This window comes from Rana temporaria, chromosome 3 (genome assembly GCF_905171775.1).
Source record: "Rana temporaria chromosome 3, aRanTem1.1, whole genome shotgun sequence".
Lineage (NCBI taxonomy): Eukaryota > Metazoa > Chordata > Amphibia > Anura > Ranidae > Rana > Rana temporaria.
Genome location: NC_053491.1, coordinates 442,475,704 through 442,492,949, shown reverse-complemented (window position 1 = coordinate 442,492,949; position 17,246 = coordinate 442,475,704). Strand labels below are relative to the sequence as shown.

The 17,246-nt window shown below is 44.3% G+C and overlaps 1 protein-coding gene across 5 annotated transcripts in view; it reads left to right on the top strand.

Annotated features, from left to right (window-relative positions):
• Positions 1 to 17,246, top strand: part of DOCK6 (dedicator of cytokinesis 6) — a 163,751-nt gene that overhangs the window by 21,530 nt on the left and 124,975 nt on the right. For all 5 annotated transcript variants that reach the window (XM_040346475.1, XM_040346474.1, XM_040346472.1 and 2 more), the window contains exons 6-7: positions 2,387 to 2,480; positions 4,930 to 5,092. In XM_040346475.1, coding sequence (XP_040202409.1) covers positions 2,387 to 2,480; positions 4,930 to 5,092 — 257 coding nt within the window. The remainder of the gene's footprint in view (positions 1 to 2,386; positions 2,481 to 4,929; positions 5,093 to 17,246) is intronic.

The following is a 17,246-nucleotide window of genomic DNA, read 5'->3' as shown; positions in this document are numbered from 1 at the left end:
ATGGTTGCACTCGCCAAGGTACTTGGGCAAAGCTAGAGGAGCAGTTGCCCATCAACATCTTGGAGCTCAGAGCTGCTCGACTAGCCCTCAGGGCTTGGACGTCAAAATTGCAGGGGTTCCCGGTGAGAATTCAATCAGACAATGCCACGGCCGTGGCATACATAAATCACCAAGGGGGAACCAGGAGTCAAGCCGCTCAGAGAGAGGTGAGCTTGATTCTCCTATGGGCAGAGGCTCATGTGCCCTGCATATCGGCAATATTCATTCCCGGAGTGGACAACTTTCAGGCGGACTTCTTAAGCCGCCAGACTCTATGGCCGGGGGAATGGTCTCTGCATCTACAAATCTTTCAAGCACTCTGCCAAAGATGGGGAGTGCCGGACGTGGATGTCATGGCATCGAGACTCAACAAGAAGCTAGACAGGTTCATGTCCCGCTCAAGGGATCCGATGGCCTGCGGAACCGATGCGCTGGTTTGCCCTTGGCATCAGTTCAAACTTCTTTATGCGTTTCCCCCGCTTCAGTTACTACCCCGCCTGCTGCGCAGGATCAGGGTGGAGCACATACCAGTCATCCTGGTAGCTCCAGCATGGCCCAGAAGGGCATGGTACTCACTAATCTTAAGGATGGTAGTGGGAGACCCTTGGACTCTTCCTCTACGGCCAGACCTGCTATCGCAAGGTCCGATCCTCCACCCTGCCTTACGGCATCTAAATTTGACGGCCTGGAAGCTGAATCCCTGATTCTCAGGGGTAGAGGTCTGTCTCAGAAAGTAATCTCTACCCTAATCAGAGCCAGGAAACCGGTCTCTAGGGTGATTTATCACAGGGTCTGGAAGGCCTATGTAGGCTGGTGTGAGTCCAAGCTATGGCTTCCTCGCAAATTCACCATTGATAGAGTTTTAAGTTTTCTCCAGCTAGGAGTGGATAAAGGATTGGCATTAAGCACAATCAAAGGACAGATTTCTGCTCTGTCAGTGTGGTTTCAGCGGCCGCTGGCCACCCACTCGCTGGTTAAGACCTTCCTTCAAGGGGTCTTGCGTATTAAACCTCCAGTTAAATCCCCGCTTTGCCCGTGGGATTTAAACCTTGTTCTGTCAACTTTACAGAAACAACCGTTTGAGCCGTTGGCTGAAATTCCTTTGGTTTTACTGACAAGGAAGTTAGTATTTTTGGTCGCCATAGTTTCCGCAAGAAGAGTATCGGAACTGGCGGCCTTATCCTGTAAGGAACCATATCTTATTTTTCATAAGGACAGGGTCGTTCTCCGCCCTCATCCTTCCTTCCTACCGAAGGTTATATCCAGTTTTCATTTGAACCAGGATTTGGTATTACCATCCTTCTTCCCTAAACCTACTTCCAGAAAGGAAGGGTTGCTGCATACCTTGGATATCGTCAGGGCCATGAAGGCCTATCTTAAAGCTACAAAGAAGATCCGGAAAACAGATGTGCTGTTCATATTACCGGATGGGCCCAAGAAGGGGCAGGCAGCTGCAAAGTCCACCATTTCTAGGTGGATTAAGCAATTAATCACTCAGGCCTACGGCTTGAAAGGGTTGCCTCCTCCAGTATCATTAAAGGCTCATTCTACTAGGGCCATGGGCGCCTCCTGGGCAGCACACCACCAGATCTCTATGGCTCAAGTTTGCAAGGCGGCAACCTGGTCTTCTGTCCACACGTTTACAAAATTCTACCAGTTGGACGTAAGAAGGAATTCTGATACAGCCTTTGGGCAGGCAGTGCTGCAGGCTGCAGTTTGAGACCCTCGGATTCCGGGGGCTCCTCTTTTTTGAGTTAAATTTAAAATTTAAGATTATTTTTCTCAACTAAGTTGGATTTATTATGATTTGAGTATTCTCTAAATTAAATCCTTTTGTCTTGGAGATGTTCTCCCTCCCCTCATTGTAAGCATTGCTTTGGGACATCCCATATAGTAATGAATGCCGCTCTGTGTCCCGTGATGTAACGATAAAGAAAAAGAGATTTTTAATACAGCTTACCTGTAAAATCTTTTTCTTGGAGTACATCACGGGACACAGAGCTCCCACCCCTCTTTTGAGGACCATTTTGGGAGGCATACTGCTTGCTACAAAACTGAGGTACTCCTCCTATGGGAGTGGGTTATATAGGGAGGGGCATTTCCTGTTTGAGATTGCCAGTGTCCATCACCTGAAGGTACTCCATATAACCCATATAGTAATGAATATGCCGCTCTGTGTCCCGTGATGTACTCCAAGAAAAAGATTTTTACAGGTAAGCTGTATTAAAAATCTATTTTTTCCACTTTTGCTTTTCCAGTGCAGATTTCAGTTTTGTTGGTGGCGAGGAAATAACGCACTTCTTCTCTTAGCTGTTCGTTTGGGTGACTATCTCAATGTCTTTTACAGGAAGGGGACCGAATGAGTGATGAAGATCTCTACAAGGTCTTGGCTGACATGAAGAGACCATCGACTGCATTACGCAGATTACGACCAGTCACAGGTATAGCTCACGTGCACAGGTACTTTGCAGGAATGTATGGATGGTTGCGGCACACTTCTACTCTTCATTGCTTCTCGAACGGGGTAGAAAGTAATGGCAACATAGGCAGTCCCTGGGTTACAAACAAGACTCTGTAGGTTTGTTCTGAAGTTGAATTTGTATGTAAGTTGTTTTGTAAAGTGGTCCAAATCATTTGGTGGAGGGGGATTGTGGAGTGGGGTTGTTTTTCAGGGGTTGGGTTTGGCCCCTTCGTGAAGGGAACACTTAAAGCGGGGGTTCTCCCTAAAAAAAAATTTTTTTCTAGCATCTCATTCAGCATAGTAGTGTGAGCTACAGTATGCCTTTTTATATATTTTTTTGGTGCCGTACTCACTGTGTAATCGCGTAGTAAAGTTTCAGGGGAATGGGCGTTCCTATGCAGAGGGCTCGTGATTGACGGCCGGCTATGGCGCGTCACGCTTCACGGAAATAGCCGAAATAGGTGTTTGCTCTTCACGGCGCCTGCGCAGTCAGCTCCGATGTCTGTGCGCAGGCGCCGTATAGCGCCGGGAAGAGCCGAGACCTACTCCGGCTATTTTCGTGAAGCGTGACGCGCCATAGCCGGCCTTCAATCACGAGCCCTCTGAATAGGAACGCCCATTCCCCGCGGGGAGTCTGAAATTTTACTACGCGATTAAACAGTGAGTACAGCGCCAAAAAAAAATATAAAGGCATACTGTAGCTCGCGCTACTATGCTGAATGAGATGCTATAAAGTTGTTTTTTTTTTGGGTGAAACACTGCTTTAAGGCATCAGCATACCAAGACATTTTGGACAATTACATGCTCCCAACTTTGTGGGAGCAGTTTGGGGACGGCCCCTTCCTGTTCCAGCATGACTGAGTACCAGTGCACAAAGCAAGGTCCATAAAGACATGGATGAGCGAGTTTGGGGGAACTTAACTGGCCTGCACAGAGTCCTGACCTCAACCAGATAGAACATCTTTGGGATAATTAGAGTGGAGACTGTGAGCCAGACCTTCTCGCCCCACACATCAATGCCTGACCTCACAAATGCGCTTCTGGAAGAATGGTCAAACATTCCCATAGACACACTCCTAAACCTTGTGGACAGCCTTCCCAGAAGAGTTGAAGCTGTTATAGCTGCAAATGTGGGCCAACTCAATATTGAACCCTCCGCACTAAGACGCCATTAAAGTTCATGTGTGTGTAAAGGCAGGCGTCCCAATATTTTTGGGAATTTAGTGTATATAACAGTGAAACTGAATATAAAGTTGTAAGATATTTACTATTTTGGTGTAGTTATGTGTTTTGAAAACCGTAGAATACAGCCGGTAAGTGATGTATGTACTGTGTCTCCTTGCCCCATGATTAGTGCTGATTTTCACTCACTCTGTTTGGTTAAAGGTTGTCCCCACTGCTTTGTGAAATTACATTGAAAATTATTGAACTGAAGTGAGTGAAAAGGGTGAAATCCTCCAATGGGAACACCTGTTCTGGTGTCAACTATCTAAGAAGGAATCTCTTCGTTACCTTCGCTTTGGAGAGATTTCATCTTTTCCAGGCCAATAAAAAGTCTTGATGGGGGTTTTAACCATTCCCTATAATAATATTTGGTATGCTTTTTTATCTATAGTCAAAACTTTCGATATAATAGGGCGGTGATGGCAACCCTTGGCACCCTAGATGTTTTGGAACTACATTTCCCATGATGCTCATGCACTTTGCAGTGTAGTTGAGCATCATGGGAAATGTAGTTCCAAAACATCTGGGGTACCAAGGTTCGCCATCACTGCCTTATTGTATCGAAAGTTTTGACTATAGATAAAATAACATACCAAATATTGTTACCATACATACTCAAGTACTAGCCAACCCCAATATAAGCCGGGGCACCCAAGTTTACTAAAAAAAAATATAGTAAAACGTATTGACTCGCGTAATAAGCCTAGGGTGAGAAATGCAGCAGCTACTGTAAGTGGAAAAGAGGGTCAACAGTGCCCATTTGCATGCCTCGCTGTACCCATCTGCATGCCTCGCTGTGCCCATCTGCATGCCTCGCTGTGCCCATCTGCATGCCTCGCTGTGCCCATCTGCATGCCTCCCCGTGACCATCTGCAGCCTCATGTACCTGATCTCTAGAACATTGGCGCTGTGACATGCACTCTAGTGGGCGGCCGTCCAGTGTAACAATGCCCCGCCTCCTCGTCCGTGACAGAACACTGATTGATTTTTCCAGCAGTGAGTCAGTGTTCCGCCTATCACGGACGCCAACTAGACTGCATGTCACAGCGCCGGGAGATCAGGCACATGAGGCTGCAGATGGGCACATTGAGGCAGGGAGACTCTAGTACGAACAGAAAAAATGTGCTGAAAAACTTGGCTTATACTCGAGTATATACAATATATATAATTCTATAAATATATTTAATACTAAACTTTTTTTATAGCCCATCTGAAAATTGACGTCTCTCCCGCTCCTGAGATGCCACAGTTTTGCCTCTCCCCAGAGCTTCGCCACGTTAAGCCATACCCCGACCCGCGTGTCCGTCCTACCAAAGAGGTCCTGGAATTCCCCCCACGGGATGTCTTCTCCCCCTACACCTCCTACAGGTGAGATTTTCATCCTGTAACAGAATACCTTACCTTTTCAAAGACTGCTATCAGAAACGTACTGTATTCTCGTAACTATGTGGGGTTAATACCTGCAATGATGATATTCAGAGTAGTTCTTTCTTTTTATTTCACATGTTTTCATTTATCTTTATCCAATGTACATGGGCAGCAACAGTGACAATACCAATTAGAGAATTACTCTAAAGTTCATTTTCCATGCTTTCTTGTGGACCATACACTAGGTACTTATTACCAAAACATTAGTAGATTTCTAATTAAAAAAATGCAGGGGGGAATGGGAAATCCTACCCAGCTGGGACAGTGATAAAAACTTGGCAAATATTCTAACCATTCTCTATGCCAGGGGTGGGGAACCCTTTTTCTGCCAAGGGCCATTTGGATTTTTGTAACATCATTCGGGGGCCGTACAAAATGATCAACTTAAAAATTAGCCTGTTATAGCGGGGATTAAACGTGTCCCCCCCCCTGCATCACTGGACCCCTTTACATTACACAGCACCTTGCACCTCTGGACCCCTTTACATTACACAGCACCCTGCATCACTGGACCCCTTTACATTACACAGCACCTTGCACCTCTGGACCCCTTTACATTACACAGCACCCTGCATCACTGGACCCCTTTACATTACACAGCACCCTGCATCACTGGCCCCCTTTACATTACACAGCACCTTGCACCTCTGGACCCCTTTACATTACACAGCACCCTGCATCACTGGCCCCTTTTACATTACACAGCACCTTGCACCTCTGGACCCCTTTACATTACACAGCACCCTGCATCATTGGACCCCTTTACATTACAAAGCACCCTGCATCACTGGACCCCTTTACATTACACAGCACCTTGCACCTCTGGACCCCTTTACATTACATAGCACCCTGCATCACTGGACCCTTTACATTACACAGCACCCTGCATCACTGGACCCTTTACATTACACAGCACCCTGCATCACTGGACCCTTTACATTACACAGCACCCTGCATCACTGGACCCCTTTACATTACACAGCACCCTGCACTGTGCAGGACATTAATACATGAGTTACCATGACCATTGACCAGTGCAGGACATTTATCTAGGGTTGCCACCTGTACGGGATTGACCCGGACAGTACGGGGTTTGAATCATGTGTCCGGGTCTCCTTCTACCCGGACACATGATTCAAACTGTACTGTGGCTTAGCTGGTGGAGGAACACTAGTAGTTAAAGTTAGTAGGGGAAAGTTCTTATCCTTATACAGCAGTTCGGACAATTTAATCTGAGCCTCAATGTCCTCTTCTATACAGATACACTGAGTAATGTAATTGCCGGGATCAGCAGCACAAGGATTACTCTGCAGGGACTATTTGATGGTTTTCGGGCTCAGGCGGAGTAATCCTTGTGCAGAGGTTCTCGGCAATTACATTACTCAGCCAGGGTATCTGTATAGAAGAGGACGTGGGGAGATTAGATTGTCGGGACTCAGAACTGCTGAATAAAGATAAGAACTTTCCCCTAATGACATTGTGATTTTTTTTTTTTTTTAATATGCAGCATGGGGGGAGGGGGGTAAATGTCCTGCACTGGTCATGGTAACTCACAGTGCAGGACATTAATACATGAGTTACTATGACCAGTGCAACTGTGTAGGTCGAACATTTACCCCCTCCCCCCGCCGCCATGCTGAATATTAAAAAAATCACAGATCGTCATCACAGTTAATAATCTTAAGACTGCATACAGAATGATGCAGTCTGAAGATTATTAACTTTGATGACTGTCTGTGATTTTTTTAATATGCAGCATAGCGGCGGGGGAAGGGGGGTCAATGTCCTGCACAGTGCACAGGACATTAATACATAAGTTACCATGACCAGTGCAGGACATTTACCCCCCCCCCCCCCCCCCCGACATGCTGCATATTAAAAATATCATATTCATCATATTTACATTTAATAATTTTCAAATTGAATCATCGATGCAATTTGAAAATTATTAAATGTAAATATGATGAATATGATCTTTTTAATATGCAGCATGTGGGGGGGTAAATGTCCTGCACTGGTCATGGTAACTTATGTATTAATGTCCTGTGCACTGTGCAGGACATTTACCCCCCTCCCCCCGCCGCTATGCTGCATATTAAAAAAATACGCCGTATTTCATGATGCTGTCAGCATATTTATGGCTGCCTTACTTGCTGCTGGAAATGGTTCCTCGTCGGTGGCGCTGGCTAGTGCCATCCCAGCCAGCCATGAATGTAATCCCCGCCCGCCGTGAGTGACGTCACGCCGCCGGGCGGGGCTGTAAGCCTAGGGGAGCAGCTCATCAGCTGCAGTGCAATGGCTGGAGGCTGGTGCCGGCTAACAGGGGCGGGCCGCAGGAGCAGAGTAAATGTATTGCTAAACACACCGACAATGAATGAATGATCGCCATGATCATTCATTCATTGTCAGTGTGTTTAGCAATACATTTATAGTGACTCCATAGTGACAATCGGTGGCGCTTTTTTTCTGATCGCATGTGGGGCCGCAGGTTCCCCACCCCTGCTCTATGCTATTCAGAACTTTTAGACTGTAAATGTTTTTTTTTTTTAATTAAGGCTTGCACCTTGTACAGTTTAGGATTTTAGGATTTCATGTGATCTGTGCCTAGTCTTGCCACGAAGAGATAATCCAGCTCTGATCAATCCTCTTATCTTTTTTCAGTGAGATAAAAACTGACACACAGAGAAATAGGGGTCAGTTCTTCCCCCTTGCTGTGAGTGACCGGTGATTTATATATCTCATGCAGGATCCTGAGAGAGGCATTCTGTATACTTTAGATCCCCTCCTTTCTTCTGCAGCTCTCCCAGGATTGGCTGCTCCACACCTCAGCATGATTGGGCATGCTGAAGTCGTGTGGTGACTTTTCTGGGTTGTGACTGGATGTTGGTGATCATAGCAGAAGTTCATCCGATCTGATCCGCAGACGGAAGAAAAAATACGATCTTCTTCCATCTGCAAAATCGGATCTTGGTGGAGGCGGGTGATTACGGGTGTCAGCGGATGTTTTATCCGCTGACACCCTCAATCACATAGGGACCAATGTATGTCCCTTTTTCATCCGCAAACAGATGGATGAAAAAGCGGACATACGATCCGCACGTGTGAAAGGGGCCTGAAAGCCTTTACTATATATAAACAAGATATACGTGGCAGCCAAGTTCTCAGAACAGCCCAACAATGGCAGGTATGCTGGTGCATGAAAATGGCAAAATTCCAGCGAATTGTTCCTGTGCAGTCTTGTTCATTGAACGAGATGTGTGTGCGCTCATTGCCTGATGGGATGGGGCGAGCGCTTTCATATACGTAAACTTACAAGAACAATGTTAAACATTTACATTTTCTCCGTTGTGGAGTATAAACAGGAGAGAGCGCAGATATTTTTCCTATAGCACTTGACAAGGCCTCTATGTTTATACAAGTGCTACTACGGCTTAGTAACAATCTTATAACTATTTTTTCTTTCCTTGAGGCTAATCTGTACTTTACCGGGTGTTTTATCCCTATGAAATCACTTATCTCGTATTGAATGGGCTCCTAGACCATGCCAGATATTATCACCATGTACATTCAAGTCTAATGCCTGGTATACACTAGTAGCTAGATTCACGTAGGGTTACGCCGGCGTATCAGTAGATACGCCGTCGTAACTCTGAATCTACGCCATCGTAAATGTAAGCGTATTCTGGAAACCAGATACGCTTAAATTAGGCTAAGATACGAGCGGCGTAAGTCTCCTACGCCGTCGTATCTTAGGGTGCTGGCCGCTAGGTGGCGCTTCCGTTGAGTTCGGCGTAGAATATGCAAATGACTAGATACGCCGATTCACGAACGTACGTGCGACCGTCGCAGTAAAGATACGCCGTTTACGTAAGGCGATTCCCGGCGTAAAGTTAGTCGAACAAATAGCTGGACTAGTCAATGTTAAGTATGGCCGTCGTTCCCGCGTCAAAATTTGAAAAATTTACGTTGTTTGCGTAAGTCGTCCGTGAATGGGGCTGGACGTCATTTACGTTCACGTCAAAACCAATACATCCTTGCGGTGTACTTTGGAGCAATGCACACTGGGATATGTCCACGGACGGCGCATGCGCCGTTCGAAAAAAAACGCCAATCATGTCGGGTCACGAGTAATTTACATAAAACACGCCCCCTCATCCTCATTTGAATTGGGCGCGCTTACGCTGGCCCATTCACGCTACGCCGCCGTAACTTATGAGGCAAGTGCTTTGTGAATACAGCACTTGCCTCTCTGACTTACGGCGGCGTAGCGTAAATACGATACGCTACGCCGCCTTAAAGATGCGCCCGGCTACCTGAATCTAGCTATATGAGAAAATCAGACGGGGGGGAGCGCATTTGAAGCAATCATTCGATAATCTATTCGTTAGTACACAGCTTTCGAGAGCCGATCACGACAGTTTATGCAAAATTATCCGAAGGGACAAGCACAAAAAAATTTCTCATAAGATAGCGAAACAAATGATATTCATTTAATCAGTATAGTACTTCTCCATAAAAAAATCGATTGACCAAGACGTGCATGTTTGGAAACAAGAGAACAACCCGAAAAGGTAAAACAATCTTTGTATAAAATGAAAATGTTCCTAAACACGAAAAAAAACATTGGCCCAGATTCACATACATCGGCGCATATTTATGCCGCTGTAGCGTATCTTCTTTACGATACGCCAATGCAGCGCAGAGAGGCAAGCCCCGAATTCACAAAGCACTTGCCACCAAATTTGTGCTGGATTTCTTAGGCGTAATTCCTCGTAAGTGGAAGTAGGCGTGAGCCATGCAAATGAGGCGTGACCCCATGCAAATGATGGGCCAAGCGCCATAAAGATACGAATAACGAACGGCGCATTCGCCGTCCCGTGGATGCATCCCAGTGCGCATGCTCAGAATCACGTCGGAACTACTCCCTAAGATACAACGGATCACTGCCTACGACGTTAACGTAACCTACGCCTAGTCATATTCACGTACAACGTAAACGACATAAGATACGGCGGCTTGTGTTCCCTGGTCCATACCTTTTGGATGGGTTGCGCCTCATCTATGGGGAATAACTTTACGCCGGACGTATGACTTGCGCAAACCGCGTATATTATGCGCCGGGCGCAAGCACGTTCGTGAATCGACGTATCTCCCTCATTTCCATATTTGAATAGGAAATCAATGGGAGCACCACCTACGTCCAGCGTAAATATGCGCCCACGATACGCCGGCGTAGGAAAGTTACGTTGGTCGGATGAAGCCTATTTTCAGGCGTTTCTTGGTTTCAGAGTCCGGCGCATATTCACACTTACGCGGCGTATCTCGAGATACGTCGGCGTAAGTGCTTTGTGAATCCGGGCCATTGTTTTCAGGATAGAAATGTGTGTAGCTGTGCCCCCCGTGGGGTCTCTGTGTGTTTCAGCAACTACACATCACCCTGCTGGTCAGACATCTATTTTAGGCACACTTTCTCCAGTCAATACAAAGCGATTCGGCAGCACGGGCGCTTTTAACCCCTTTTTCAGCCACTAGCTGGGTAATTAGCACACCGTTTGCCGGTCGAAAGGCGCCACTAAAACGTCAGTTAAGCGCGCTAAAACTAGCGTCGCTTTACCGCTAACGCACACACTCCCCCCCCCCTCCAGTGTGAAAGTAGTTCAGGCCAAATACCGCGCGTCCAAAGCGCCGGTGATGTACACCACGTACGACGGGACTATATAGGGGGAAGTTCCATTTAAACTGCGCCACCCTTTGGGCTTCTTTTGCTGATCCTCGTGTTAGTAAAAGTTTGGTGAGAGACGATTTGCGCTTTTCAGTCTTCATGCTTTTTACAGCGTGACAAATGTGCTATCTCCATTCCAAACGCTAGTTTTACCAGAACGAGCGCTCCCGTCTCATACTTGATTCTGAGCATTGAGGTGAAGTTTAGAGGCGCTAGCTGATAGTATGTGTACACTAAATAAATAATAAAATTGTATGCATCAATAATTAAATATAAATAAGTGAATATAACAATGACATGTGAATAAATAGTGACCATATATAAAAATTAAACCACAATGGTGGTTATGAAACAAATGGTGATAATACACAATAAAAATAGAAAATAGTGCCAAAACTAAAAATAGAGTCCATATATATGATGAATCTTCAAAACCATAGACAGAAGATCTTCCACCTTCACCAAGATAAAGAAAGACCACCAAAAAGTGCTCATGGATGGCACCTTACCGCAAATAATGGACCACTTTAATTAAAAAGAGGTCAATCAGGCAGATAAAGATAATATTCCAGACCCAGATCTCTCAGTCTCAACAGTCTTGATAGAGCAATACTCCACGCCACATGGGATAATTAGAGCAAGAGAGAGAAAAACGCCATAGAATAATATTGTTTTTTATTGAGTAAAACAGAAAAAGAAAACGCCAAATGGCCTCTTACTTGATGGGGTGCCTAGCCCCGGCACTGAGGTTAAAAGCGTGGATGTATATGGGAGAATAGATGGAGTCCCGTGGCCGGTATGGGAACCGTGCAGAGCCGCACTAACGCTGTTGGCGTGCGTTCCACCCTCCAGGATGAGAGAGCCAGCGGGACCAGGAAGTGGGTGGGTCGAGCGTGACCTGTAAGCCTCGACGTACGTTTCGTGATGATGTCACGTCGTCAGGAAGCATACAGCGTCGCGCTCTGGGTCTGTCTTAAAGGCCCATCAATCAACTAAAGTGGGAGGGAATCAGAGGGCGGCAACACTCAGTTCCGGATCAAGCAACTGGACATTATACAAGTAAATGCATCTGGGCCAGCAAACAAAATATCAAACATTAAAATAAACAATATTAACAATAATTATCACAATATATATATATGTAAAATAGGATAGCCTTAGGACATAAACTATAAAGACCACAAGAATGCAATTTGAGCACCTCTAATGGTAAACAGTTTTGTCTCATTAACGATAAACATATCCCATATATAAACCCATGACAGATATAGATTGTAAAATAACAATATATTGCCAATCTGATCCAATAAAGATCTAGAATTAAAAATGGTAAATAAACAATGTTGTTGAATTATCTAAGATATTTAAAAATTGTCCCTAGTCAAAGGGTATATTTAAATCCATAATATAAGGGATAAAAATATTATTAAAATTAATTTTCTGGTTATGTTATACGTTAAAAATCACAGTATTAAATGGGTATTAGCTGTATAATCAGAAAAATGTATTCATTGGTTAAAAAACAGTTAAGGTCCAACTCGATATTTAAACCCAAAGGGCGCATAGTGCGCAATCGGTGCAACCACTGGGTCTCATTTTGGGAGACCTTCTTGGTCATATCTGTACCCCGCCAGTGACCAGATATCCTGTCGATGCCATAAAAAATCATTTTGCTTGGGTCTCTGTTATGGCACTCATCAAAGTGCCTAGACACACTGTGATTAGGATACCCTTCAAGAATATTGGCCACATGCTCATTTATGCGTACTTTGAGTTCCCTTGTGGTGCGACCCACATATTGCATTTTACAAGGGCACTCCAGGACATATGTAACATACCTGGAGTGACATGTAATTAGTGGCTCTATGGTGAATTCTTTATTAGTTACATTTGATTTAAAAGTGGTTCTCTTTTTCCCTTGTCTATTAGTGGTTTTACATGACCTGCAGCGGGTGCAATAGTGGAACCCTGAACCATCCAAGAATGTCATCGGTCTTTCCGGAGGATCTGGTACATTTGCTGCTATTTTGTTTCGTAACCCTGGTGCCCTCCTATAGATAAAGGAAGGTTTGGGCGGTAAAATTTTGGCCAAATCTCCATCTTTTAGTAGAATCGGCCAAAATTTCTTAAATATTTTCTCTACACTCCTATATTGTTGGTGAAAACCTGAGAGAAAAGCCACTTCATCATGTCGTAACGATTTCTCTCTAGGTACCAACAAAGATTCCCTATTCATATCAAGCACTTCTTTCTTAATATTGGATAAAACAGATGGTGAGTAACCCTTTTCCACGAATCTATCTGTCAACAGATCTGATTGGTCCTTGAAATCCGCAATTTGATCGCAATTTCTCCGAAGACGCATGAATTGCCCCTTCGGTATAGCCCCCAACCACTTAGGGTGATGGCAACTACTCAAAGGGACAAAACCATTCCCATCCGTGGACTTGAAAAAAGTCTTCGTGGTCAATTGGTCACCATTTTTAGTTATAGTTAAGTCCAAATAGTTAATAGAGGTCTGACTGCACTCTGCGGTGAATCTAAGACCATATACATTTATGTTCATTTTTTCCAAAAGGTTATCAAGAGTAAGTTTGGACCCTTCCCATACAATTACAATATCGTCTATGTATCTCTTATAGAGTATCATAGATTGTCATTGTTTCTAAAAATGGTTTCTTCCTCCCATTTGTTGAGAACCAGATTGGCTACACTAGGGGCATAGCGAGCCCCCATAGCCACCCCCTTTGTTTGCTTATAGTAGCTGCCTTGCGCCCAAAAATAATTATTCCCCATGGCCTGACGTAACCCTTCCATCAGGAAATGGATTTGGGCTAGAGGCAATGTAGATTTTAATGTTTGATATTTTGTTTGCTGGCCCAGATGCATTTACTTGTATAATGTCCAGTTGCTTGATCCGGAACTGAGTGTTGCCGCCCTCTGATTCCCTCCCACTTTAGTTGATTGATGGGCCTTTAAGACAGACCCAGAACGCTGTATGCTTCCTGACGACGTGACATCATCACGAAACGTACGTCGAGGCTTACAGGTCACGCTCGACCCACCCACTTCCTGGTCCCGCTGGCTCTCTCATCCTGGAGGGTGGAACGCACGCCAACAGCGTTAGTGCGGCTCTGCACGGTTCCCATACCGGCCACGGGACTCCATCTATTCTCCCATATACATCCACGCTTTTAACCTCAGTGCCGGGGCTAGGCACCCCATCAAGTAAGAGGCCATTTGGCGTTTTCTTTTTCTGTTTTACTCAATAAAAAACAATATTATTCTATGGCGTTTTTCTCTCTCTTGCTCTAATTATCCCATGTGGCGTGGAGTATTGCTCTATCAAGACTGTTGAGACTGAGAGATCTGGGTCTGGAATATTATCTTTATCTGCCTGATTGACCTCTTTTTAATTAAAGTGGTCCATTATTTGCGGTAAGGTGCCATCCATGAGCACTTTTTGGTGGTCTTTCTTTATCTTGGTGAAGGTGGAAGATCTTCTGTCTATGGTTTTGAAGATTCATCATATATATGGACTCTATTTTTAGTTTTGGCACTATTTTCTATTTTTATTGTGTATTATCACCATTTGTTTCATAACCACCATTGTGGTTTAATTTTTATATATGGTCACTATTTATTCACATGTCATTGTTATATTCACTTATTTATATTTAATTATTGATGCATACAATTTTATTATTTATTTAGTGTACACACACTATCAGCTAGCGCCTCTAAACTTCACCTCACTGTCCAAAAATTACATTAATGTAATTTCACAGAGAGCAGCTCGGCTATCTATATATTGTTTAATTTATTTTAATTATTTCACTAATATATTGGCGCGAGATTTCATTTCCACTTGATTCTGAGCATGCACGTTTTTTTTCCCCTCGGAAAAGTATACACACGGCCGGTTTTCCCGACGGGAAAAAGTCAGCTAGGAATCCCGGCGGGAAAAAAGAAAACATGTTCTCCTTCTTTTTTTTTTCCGCAGTTTTCCTGTGCGATGGAGCATACACATGGCTGGGATTCCCGGCCAAAAGCTCTCATGGAAGTTTTCCTGCCGGGAAAACCGGTTGTGTGTACGAGGCATAAGAGTGAAAGTAGCTCCTTTGATAGAATGATTAGATCATTGCTCCTCTTCTGTACTGTTAATAATATTATACAGGATTTATATAGCGCCAACAGTTTACGCAGTGCTTTACAATATCAAAGGGGCACAATACAGTTATAATGCAATAAAATACAAGAGGATTAAGAGGGCCCTGCTCAGAAGAGCTTACAATCTAATAGGGTGGGGCAGGTGGTACAAAAGGTTGTAACTGGGGAATGAACAGAAACAAAATTGTGTAGCGCTATGGCAAATTAATATCTATAATGGTAGTTCCTCATGGGAACATAAATAAAGTAACAAATGCAATAAAAAAAGTTCTCGTGAAAGATAAAGTCCAATGGTTGTAAACACAAAGTCCATATATCTGTAGACACCACGTGCAAAATGAGGGAACTTGATTAGAATCCCATCGAGACAAATTGTGTAGTGAGTGATCACCGCCACCAGTGGTAGTAAATGGAGGCTAACCGAAGATGGTGGACCTGAAATGACGTACGTCAATCAAGTCATAACAAGCTTCAAGTACCAGACAGGGTACACAAAGTAGCAATCACCAAGAAACTTGCTAGAAGTAATCAATCAGTGTATGATCATAAATGGATAACCTTGGATCTTTGCAGCTCAGCAAGGGGTTAAATAGTTGAAAGAAAATGGAAAGAGAAGGGCCACATAGTGTAAACCGGTATAAAACTGGGTATTTATTGTAAAAAGATAGCAAGTGCACTCACATGTATCTGGATAAAACTCGCATATTCTATAGTATGAGGCGGCAGTGGAGGCGACCCGACGGCGTTTCGTGTTATTCACACATCATCTGGGGTCATCTGGGCCCAGATGATGTGTGAATAACACGAAACGCCGTCGGGTCGCCTCCACTGCCGCCTCATACTATAGAATATGCGAGTTTTATCCAGATACATGTGAGTGCACTTGCTATCTTTTTACAATAAATACCCAGTTTTATACCGGTTTACACTATGTGGCCCTTCTCTTTCCATTTTCTTTCAACTATTTAACCCCTTGCTGAGCTGCAAAGATCCAAGGTTATCCATTTATGATCATACACTGATTGATTACTTCTAGCAAGTTTCTTGGTGATTGCTACTTTGTGTACCCTGTCTGGTACTTGAAGCTTGTTATGACTTGATTGACGTACGTCATTTCAGGTCCACCATCTTCGGTAAGCCTCCATTTACTACCACTGGTGGCGGTGATCACTCACTACACAATTTGTCTCGATGGGATTCTAATCAAGTTCCCTCATTTTGCACGTGGTGTCTACAGATATATGGACTTTGTGTTTACAACCATTGGACTTTATCTTTCACGAGAACTTTTTTTATTGCATTTGTTACTTTATTTATGTTCCCATTGTTCCCATGAGGAACTACCATTATAGATATTAATTTGCCATAGCGCTACACAATTTTGTTTCTGTTTGTTCCAGCTAATGCGTCTTTGTTAGCAGTGTGAGCAGCTGGTCTTATTAATTAGTGTGTTTTAAGCAGCGCAGTATAATCACCCTTTTTTGTAACTGGGGAATGAGCTGATGGAAGTGTTAAAAGATTAGTTGGAGATGTGATAGGCTTCCCTGAAGAGATGAGTTTTCAGGGATCGCCTGAAGGTAGCAAGAGTAGGGGATAGCCGGACAGGTTGAGGTAGCGAGTTCCAGAGGATGGGAGAGGCTCTGGAGAAATCCTGGAGACGAGCATGAGAGGAGGAGATGAGAGAGCTTGACAGTAGGAGGTCTTAAGAAGAGCGGAGAGGACGGTTTGGGATACTAAAAATGATTTCTCTCCATGTGCATTTGAAGTTGCAACAAGCCGGAGAGAGTACCCCTCATTTTATGGCTGGAGCATATCCAGCATCATCTAGCTCTTTTTTTTTTTTTTTTATTCCTCCCCAGCTTGATGGTCCCTGGCCTGCCCATTTTATTCATTTGATTTCAGTAACTTCCATCATGAAGGCTCAGCATCGCACGTAGGTGTTGCCTAGAACAGTCTGCCTGCCTAGGAACGGCCACTTCTCTAGACCGTCCGTAAATGACGTCCAGCCCCATTCACGGACGACTTACGCAACCAACGTAAAATTTTCAAAATTTGACACGGGAACGACGTCCATACTTAACATTGGTAAGCCGCATGTACGCCTCATATAGCAGGGGTAACTTTACGCCGGGAAAAGCCTAACGTAAATGGCGTATCTGTACTGCGTCGGCCGGGCGTATGTTCGTGAATTCGCGTATCTAG